Genomic DNA, 10,000 nt, shown 5'->3' on the forward strand with positions numbered 1-10,000 from the left:
TTTATTTTTTTCACTTGTTATATTAGTAATGTGCGTTTTTGAACAAATCTCTTGAGTGAATGATTCAATGACTCACTCATAAAGACTTCACTTGTTTCATTACTGGATGAATCAATGTTTTTAAACGAATCTCTTGAGTGAATGATTCAATGACTCACTCATAAAGACTTCACTTGTTTCATGACTGAATGAATCAGTGTTTTTGAACGAATCTCTTGAGTGAATGATTCAATGACTCACTCATAAAGACTTCACTTGTTTCATGACTGGATGAATCAGTGTTTTTGAACAAATCTCTTGAGAGAATGATTCAATGACTCACTCATAAAGACTTCACTTGTTTCATGACTGGATGAATCAGTGTTTTTGAACGAATCTCTTGAGTGAATGATTCAATGACTCACTCATAAAGACTTCACTTGTTTCATGACTGGATGAATCAATGTTTTTGAACGAATCTCTTGAGTGAATGATTCAATGACTCACTCATAAAGACTTCACTTGTCTCATGACTGGATGAATCAGTGTTTTTGAACAAATCTCTTGAGTGAATGATTCAATGACTCACTCATAAAGACTTCACTTGTTTCATGACTGGATGAATCAATATTTTTGAACGAATCTCTTGAGTGAGTGATTCAATGACTCACTCATAAAGACTTCACTTGTTTCATGACTGGATGAATCAGTGTTTTTGAACAAATCTCTTGAGTGAATGATTCAATGACTCACTCATAATGACTTAACTTGTTTCATGACTGGATGAATCAATGTTTTTGAACGAATCTCTTGAGTGAATGATTCAATGACTCACTCATAAAGACTTCACTTGTTTCATGACTGGATGAATCAGTGTTTTTGAACGAATCTCTTGAGTGAATGATTCAATGACTCACTCATAAAGACTTCACTTGTTTCATGACTGGATGAATCAATATTTTTGAACAAATCTCTTGAGTGAATGATTCAATGACTCACTCATAAAGACTTCACTTTTTTCATGACTGGATGAATTAGTGTTTTTGAACAAATCTCTTGAGTGAATGATTCAATGACTCACTCATAATGACTTAACTGGTTTCATTACTGGATGAATCAATGTTTTTGAACGAATCTCTTGAGTGAATGATTCAATGACTCACTCATAATGACTTAACTTGTTTCATTACTGGATGAATCAATGTTTTTGAACAAATCTCTTGAGTGAATGATTCAATGACTCACTCATAAAGACTTCACTTGTTTCATGACTGAATGAATCAGTGTTTTTGAACAAATCTCTTGAGTGAATGATTCAATGACTCACTCATAATGACTTAACTTGTTTCATTACTGGATGAATCAGTGTTTTTGAACAAATCTCTTGAGAGAATGATTCAATGACACTCATAAAGACTTCACTTGTTTCATTACTGGATGAATCAGTGTTTTTGAACGAATCTCTTGAGAGAATGATTCAATGACTTACTCATAAAGACTTAACTTGTTTCATTACTGGATGAATCAGTGTTTTTGAACGAATCTCTTGAGTGAATGATTCAATGACTCACTCATAAAGACTTCACTTGTTTCATTACTGGATGAATCAGTGTTTTTGAACGAATCTCTTGAGTGAATGATTCAATAACAATTACATGTTCCCCCAGTCGCCACCTACTGGTGTAACGATGTAACTGATACAAACTTTATTTGAAGCGTCACATTTAAAATGTACTCTATTTTGATCGCTAGCGTAGAAACCAGTGTTTATATCTGAACTATGAACCTTTATCCAGAACTTCTGTGATAATCTGAATGATTGTAAGACAGAAATGATGATTCTGAGTGTTTAAAAAGACAGTAGTTTCATATCTATACATGACAACGGCTCTCTCTGGCTCAGAACACAGAACATCTAAATGTTCGCTGGTTTAACAGATCCTGTGTGTGTGTGTGTGTTCAGGTGGTGTTCAGTCAGCAGTGTGTGTTCAGCGTGTGGGAGGTGCGGTGGAGCGACGCCCCTCCTCTCTCTCTGCAGTGTGTGTTCTCGGCCAGCTTCGCTCCCGCAGACGCACCGGACGCGGATCTCAAACCCTACAGCTACGAGTTCACAGTGGAGCGCGTTTCAGTGAGTCTCGTTCTCTCGGACATTTCATTCAATATTCAACAATATTACTCATCTCCTGCATTGACACAATAATATGAGAACTGTGTATATGATTTTCCTGTTATCTCTTTGAAACAATCTGTATTATAAAAGCGCTATATAATTAAAGGTGAGTTGACTGACAGATCGCAGCATCTGGTCAATGCTTGAGGTGTTTCTGTGTGTGTGTGTGTGTGTGTGTGTGTGTGTGTGTGTGTGTGTGTGTGTGTGTGTGTGTGTGTGTGTGTGTGTGTGTCAGACTCTGTACAGCGTGCGAGCGGAGATCCGTCCTCCTGCAGGCGAACAGCACTGTCGCACCGGCGCCCTCTGCAGGCTGGAGGTGTGTCTCACACGCCTCACTGAACTCAGCGAAGCGGAGCGCGACGACGAGGAGCTCAGCGAGACCGACGGCCTGCGCACCTCCAGGCTCATGTATGAAGGTACGACTGCGCGACACACACACACACACACACACACACACACACACACACACACACACTCCAGACTCGTGCATGAAGGTATGACTGTACGACAGCGCAACAGACACACACTCCAGACTCACGTATGAAGGTACGACAGCGCGACACACACTCACACACACACACACACACACACACACACACAGATACAAGGGCTTCTTCAAGCTGGGGTTCTTGAGTTAATGAAAAAAAAAAATATATATATATATATTTAAATCGTAAAAATGCCAAATTAATTAATAAATCATTTAAAAATATTACAAATATAAATAAATAACTAACCAAATTTTTTATTTTTATGTTATATTACATGGTTTCCAAACTGGGGTTTGTGAGGTGATGGAATACTAGAAATTAGTTAAATTGTAAAAATGTCAAATTAATTAATAAATCATTTTAGAATATAAATAAATCTCTAACAATTTAAAATATATATATTTTACATGTTTTCCAAACTGGTGTTTGTGAGTTAATGAAAAGCTAATAACAATAAAACCCTAACCCTACAAATAAAAATAAATCACTAAATGAAATATTTTACATGTTTTCCGAACTGGGGTTTGTGAGTTAATGAAAGACTAGAAATTAATTAAAGCATAAAAATGTCAAATTAATTAGTAAATCAATAAAAAAATTATAAATAAAAATATATGACTAACACATTTTTTTTTATATATTTTTTGTTTTCCAAACTGGTGTTTGTGAGTTAATGAAAAGCCAATAATAATTAAATCACACAGATGTCAGGTACTTCCTCACAGAGAGAAAGGCTTCAGAATGAGAAACTGATATGAAACATGTTCACGAACCGGATCAACATCAAGATTTGAGGTTCAAATGAATGACAGTTTGTTTCCAGACTGGGGTTTGTGCGGTGATGGTTAAATCATTTAAAGGGTAACTAAACCCTAAACCAGCTGGTTTTAGTTAATGATCTGTAAGACTGGGGCTTCATTAATGCTGCTTATTGTTTCAAGTACATTATTTGACATTTGTGTATAAAGTGTTTTAATTCTACACTATGTGGTGTAGAAGCGTCTGAGTGCTGCCCTCTTCAGGCTGAGCTGTGGCGACTGCAGTTTAATTTTCCTATTCATTTAAATCAATATTAATATTTTAACCCAAGGGTATCAATTCTTTTCCCATCATTCCTGTGGAATTGTTTTGTATGTATTTTAAATGCAAATTATTTAAATATAAAACTGCAATAATTATCTGCATTATAATTAAGAAAAATGTATAAAATATTTGAAGGACGTCAACTTTCCAAATGAACAAACACACTAAAGTTTTTTTTTGTTTTTGTTTTTTTTTCATCATTTTGAAAACGTAAAAAATGTTTGTGCTTATGTGTGTGTGTGTGTGTGTGTGTGTGTGTGTGTGTCTCTGCAGTGATTGACAACCACAGTAACTGGGCGGTGTGTGGCAAGAGTTCAGGGGTCGTCTCTATGCCGACGGCTGCCATGGCGACACACAAGGTTCACATGGAGGTCATGCCGCTGTTCGCGGGTCAGCTGCCGTTCCCCAACATACGTGTGTTCAAGTACCGGCCACATCACGCCAGCGTCACGCAACCCGACACAGGTCAGGCAACACACACACACAATCACTACACACTCACCTTATCTGTGTGCGGTGTTGGAGGAGTTAACACCAATTTATATTATCAAAAAGAATTTAAACTGTTTAACAAGAAAAATAAAATATACAATCAAATGAAAATACAATTCCTTAACATCAAAACATTGCTTTTTTTTCACTGCACAACAGAATAATGAAATTAATTCATAAAGCTTGAATAGTTTAATATTTTAAAAAAAAATATATGCTATCAAATGAAAACATCAAAACATTGCATTTTTATAATTTTATTATTATTAGTTTCTTTTTTTTATTCAGTTGCAGAGGTTTACTGTATTAAAACATGAATGTGTGATATTCCTTAAATTATATTTGAATTAATTTTATTATTATCAATTTGAGAAGTACATTGCTCAAATTTCTTATTTTTTTATATATTTCTTTTTTCCTGCATTCATCAGTTGTATTTGGGTACATAATTGAACAGACTTTTATTTTGGCGGTGTGCAGTGAAGCCCGTTTGTCTCTCTCTGATTCATCTGAGTGAATCGATTCATTCGGACAGTCCGTTCGGCTTGATTTAAATTTTTTATACATTTATTATGTCTTTATTTTTTTATTCAGTACTGCACAAGGTTAACTCTATAAATTAAAACATGAATAAGTGTGATCATATTTTAATCATTTCTATTTGAGTAAATTTTAATTTTTCTGTCATAATTTAAGGGGCTTTTATTTTGGCGGTGTGCAGTGAAGCCTGTTTGTCTCTCTCTGATTCATTCGCCTTGACTTTGTGAATTTTTTATCAATTTATTATGTGCTTTTATTTATTTTTTTCAGTACTGCACAAGTTTAACTCTATGAATGTAAACATGAATACATGTGATAATATTTAAAGAAATTGTATTTGAGTACATAATTTAAGGGGCTTTTATTTTGGCGGTTTGCAGTGATTCATCTGAGTGAATCGGTTCATTCGGACAGTCTGTTCGGCTTGAGTTTGTGAGATTTTGTGAATTGTTTTAACAACTTATTATCTCTTTATTTTTATTCAGTGCTGCACAACAGAATAATCAAATTAATTCATAAAACTTGAGCAGTTTAATAAAAAAAATTAAATATGCAATAAAATGCATCAAACCATTATATTTTTTTTTTTTTTTTTTTTATTAAATTTTTTTGTGTTGCAGAGGTGATATTCCTTAAATTATATGTTAATTCATTTTATTAATATTAATTTGAGAAGTACACATTCTTCATTGAATTCATCAGGCTTTACTTCTAGATCTCTCTGACGACTCTGATTGGTCTGAGTGAACCTGTTGATTGGTCCAGTGTGAGTCCTGACTGGTGTGTGTGTGTGTGTGTGTGTGTGTGTGCTCCCCCAGACTCGTGTGTGGAGAACGACAGCGTGTCTCTGCTGGAGAAGGCCGTGGAGGATCACCTGGACACGGCGAGTCTCCGCAGTCGAGGAAGCGTTCAGTCTCTGGGCGAGCAGCCGGCCCGGGGCGTCCCGATGCCCAAACGCCAGGCCTTCGCCCCGGGTCAGGTGTTCACCGGCACACAGGGCCGCCAGGTGCTCGTGCTGCCCGCCAACGACCAGCACCTGCTCGAGGTCAACGTCACATGACCCCCGCGGGAGACGGGTCACATGACACTCTTATTACTCCGTCACAGACACTCGACGGCATCCCTCAGACATCCCATAATGCCTTGCAGCCCCTCCTCTCCGTGCTCAGGTGTGTGTGTGTGTGTGTGTGTGTGAGCTTCCTTTGCTGTGTTCATGATGAGAGCGCCACCTGCTGTACATACTGTTCAATACTAGAGGATATTTAAAGAGGACAAACTCTCTTCACTGGGACTTCGGGATTTAGATATTCAACTTTTTTATTTTTTGAAGGGGAAATGATGTCGTTGATGTTACATTTGAGCTCTATTGACACTGCTGTTTTGAACACGCCCCTTCCTGCTGACATCATATGATTGACGTGTCGCTGAATGATCACGTTCACACAAACAGGACGACAATAAATGTTTTTGTTTCACGCATTGAGAAGAACAGTCATATTTCAGTCCACAACCAAAACCAGTTTGGCTTTTTCTTTGTTTTTTTGCATTTTTATGAACATTGGTACATTGTAAATCGATTATATAAATTCTAATTCTATTATTTTTATGTCATTCATAAATTAGAAGTAAGCATCCCACTGGTTGTATTTGTTATAATGCCAAAAACTGGATTTTTATATTAAAATGATTAAAATGATGCATTAAAATGTTAAAATATATATATATACACACACACACACACACATATGCACAAGGAATTCTTTTGCATATTCATCATAATTTTGGGGAAAAAAATGTGTCATTGTCATAATGCACAAAAATTGTAAAAAAAAAAAAAAAAAGGTGTTCAAAAAAGTGTTGATTTTGGGGTGAAATATGAGCTGTTTGTGATGATGATGATGATGATGATGTCACAGATGGAAGTTTGAGCCTGTAAACACTAACGAGTGTGTGTGATTTAATCAGGAGTGTCTGAAACACACACATGCATCTCCTGATCTCAGCGATTGTGCCGTTCAGGAGGAAGTGATGCGTTTCTCTGCTGTGAATGGTTGCTCTGGTCCATCTCTGTCTCGTGTGTGTGTGTGTGTGTGTGTGTGTGTGTGTGTGTGTGTCGTACATGTTTCAATCCTGAGAAAACCTCGTCTGAAAGGCCAACACTGACCAGCTCTCGAGTTCATCCACTGCTCTATATTTATTTCTCTTGATTTCCTCCGGACCGGATCGGGATCCTCCGGACTCTCACACACTCTGGGTGTCGGACCGGATCGGGATCCTCCGGACTCTCACACACTCTGGGTGTCGGACCGGATCGGGATCCTCCGGACTCTCACACACTCTGGGTGTCGGACCGGATCGGGATCCTCCGGACTCTCACACACTCTGGGTGTCGGACCGGATCGGGATCCTCCGGACTCTCACACACTCTGGGTGTCGGACCGGATCGGGATCCTCCGGACTCTCACACACTCTGGGTGTCGGACCGGATCGGGATCCTCCGGACTCTCACACACTCTGGGTGTCGGACGGGATCGGGATCCTCCGGACTCTCACACACTCTGGGTGTCGGACGGGATCGGGATCCTCCGGACTCTCACACACTCTGGGTGTCGGACCGGATCGGGATCCTCCGGACTCTCACACACTCTGGGTGTCGGACCGGATCGGGATCCTCCGGACTCTCACACACTCTGGGTGTCGGACCGGATCGGGATCCTCCGGACTCTCACACACTCTGGGTGTCGGACCGGATCGGGATCCTCCGGACTCTCACACACTCTGGGTGTCGGACGGGATGCTGGGATTCAGCCTGTGACGTCATGAACAGTTCCACACGCTGTTTGTTTGTAAATTGTCAATCAACATCACAGATTGTATTTAGATTATTTAAATGAGAAGAATATGTACGCATTATACAACTGAAAATATACATATGTTTTAAAAGGGTGTTTGTTGTCTTGTTTTTCTATTAAAAAAAAGAAAACTTTTAATTGTTGAACAGCTCGTCCACATTCAGGGTTCTAGATCGTAGCTCGTTTGCAACACCTTTTAAATAAAACAATACGAAAAATACTAAAACCAGTGTTTTATATTTCTGTCAAAGAGTGTTTGCAGGCTAACTTTTTAACGATGTTACGGATTAATCCATAACGACGTCAGTCCAAATGTTGTTCTTGCATAGATACTCTAGTCATGGAAAAAAATAATGTATATATATATATGCATATAAACCCCAACAAAGAAAACAAACTAAAAAAAAAAAAAATCACAAAACTAACTTTTTACTTTAACTGACATGATTTCATGAGCAAGATTGGTTTGATATTCATTAATCAAATTCATTATATAAAATCATCCAAATGTTTTTTTTTTTTTTTAATGGCACTAATTTTTAATGCTTGTTTATATAAAAACATACAATAACTGGTTTGACGATTGAAAAGCTCCAAAAGTCGCATCAATATGATGACATCACTTAATGCATATTAATTTAGTTGCTTCAATAATTGAGGGTGAAACATGAAAACAGTTCAGATTTCTGTTATCTTGTGATGACCCTTATTGGAAAAACATGCTTTAAAAATCAATTGTTTTAGATTTTTGTGTTCGTTTGAGAAAATTATGCAATAGCTAAATTAAAAGTTCTAATCCAAAAAAGTCCAATCACCCAAAGAAAAAGAAAAATTCAAAGAAAATAATATTTAATCACACCCCAAAAATAAAAGCATAAAATCAACAAAACAAACTAAAAAAATAATGCAATCATAAAAAAATGCTAATAAAACAAAATCTAATCAAGCCCTCAAACAAATACTGATAAAATAAATTCTAACCTCCATGAAAAAAAAGATCTCCTCAAACATAAAAGTAGACTATCCAATAACAAAAGTATCCAACTAACAAAACAAAAATAATAATAATGTGGTAAATCCAAAATAATTCGTTAAAAAAATCTATTGTTTTAGATCTTTTTGTTCGTTTGAGGAAATAAAGTACAAGAATTATTATTAATAATTTATTAAAGTGTACAAAGACAGAAAACCAGCAGTAAATGAGCTTCAGAACTTCAGCACCTCAGAGGAAACACTAAAAGGTTGGCAAATGTTTGAACACACGAATATAAAACACGGGTATGAGAGGGTTCGTCATCGCGCTGAGATTCTCTTGGAAACACGACAAATCTTTGGCACGAGTTTCCATTTCTCCTCCTCAGACGGTGAGAACTTCTTCCGGTCGGCTGATCTCTGTAGCCTGACGACACACACACACACACACACGTTATCAGTGATGTCATCTCTGTCATGTGACGTGTGTGTTCTGCAGGTTCACTCACATTAGCCTCTTCTTGCGCTCGAGAGCTTTCCTGGTGGCGGCCGAGAGGAATCCCTGCGCTCTATGATCCTGAAACACGCAGAACACACTCATCAATGATGCTCTCATGCTAATCACTCCAAAAATATAGAGCTAATAACCCACAACATCTCAATAAAAAAATTATAAAATATCTAATCATCCAAAAAATAAATACAAATAATATAATCTATAATAACCCCATGAAAAAAAAATCTAATCAGCAGAAAAATATATATCCCTCTCTCTGTATATTAATAATAACAAATGTTAAAAATAGAATCACAAAAAAAAAAAAAAAAAAAGATTATTTTTTCCCACCAAAAAAATTGACAAAGTCACACACTTTATTTTATTTAATAAAATCAAAAATCAAATGAATCACTCTCCAAAAGCTACAGAAGAGGATTGGGGCCGAGCAATGACTGAAAATAAATAAAACCATCTTGAGATTAAAGTCATTATAATGCGAGATTAAACTCGTTACATTTCAAGAAATAGAATGTTGAGAATTAACTCATTAAATTTCGAGAAAAAAGTCATTGTGTTTCGAGATTTCTTTTTTTCACATTTCGAGAAAAAAAGTCTAGATAAAATGTTGAGAATAAAGTCGTGTTTCGAGAAAACAAACCTGTAAAATTTCGAGAAAAAAGACTGAATAAAGCGTTGAGGATAAAGGCAGTGGATCAGTGTTCACCGCATGACAGAGTGTTTGACACTTTCTAGAAAGGCTTCGTTCTTGGAACATTGATGAACTTTTGATATGCAGTCATCAATAATCAACCAGATATACATGCATGAAGTCAAGATTCACTCTCTCGCTCGGCTGATGGATGAAACGCATGTTAGGATCATGAATAATATTTATATTATAGCCTATATAAATGATCTCAAA

At 36.8% G+C, this 10,000-nt stretch overlaps 2 protein-coding genes across 5 annotated transcripts in view; one reads left to right on the forward strand and one right to left on the reverse strand.

The window, feature by feature from the left end:
• trappc10 (trafficking protein particle complex subunit 10) overlaps positions 1 to 7,701 on the forward strand; it is a 34,392-nt gene extending 26,691 nt beyond the window's left edge. Inside the window, exons 20-23 of the mRNA XM_081357284.1 lie at positions 1,943 to 2,107; positions 2,385 to 2,565; positions 3,997 to 4,188; positions 5,574 to 7,701. Coding sequence (XP_081213410.1) covers positions 1,943 to 2,107; positions 2,385 to 2,565; positions 3,997 to 4,188; positions 5,574 to 5,815 — 780 coding nt within the window. The 3' untranslated portion in view covers positions 5,816 to 7,701. The remainder of the gene's footprint in view (positions 1 to 1,942; positions 2,108 to 2,384; positions 2,566 to 3,996; positions 4,189 to 5,573) is intronic.
• A 431-nt stretch (positions 7,702 to 8,132) lies between these two features.
• The window catches only part of cp110 (centriolar coiled-coil protein 110), a 14,148-nt gene continuing 12,280 nt past the window's right edge, over positions 8,133 to 10,000 (reverse strand). For all 4 annotated transcript variants that reach the window (XM_081357292.1, XM_081357294.1, XM_081357293.1 and 1 more), the window contains 2 exons: positions 9,089 to 9,156; positions 8,133 to 9,006 (listed from right to left, as the gene is read on the reverse strand). In XM_081357292.1, coding sequence (XP_081213418.1) covers positions 8,901 to 9,006; positions 9,089 to 9,156 — 174 coding nt within the window. In that variant the 3' untranslated portion in view covers positions 8,133 to 8,900. The remainder of the gene's footprint in view (positions 9,007 to 9,088; positions 9,157 to 10,000) is intronic.

This window comes from Scardinius erythrophthalmus (assembly GCF_964197995.2).
Source record: "Scardinius erythrophthalmus genome assembly, chromosome: 25".
NCBI classification, from domain to species: Eukaryota; Metazoa; Chordata; class Actinopteri; order Cypriniformes; family Leuciscidae; genus Scardinius; species Scardinius erythrophthalmus.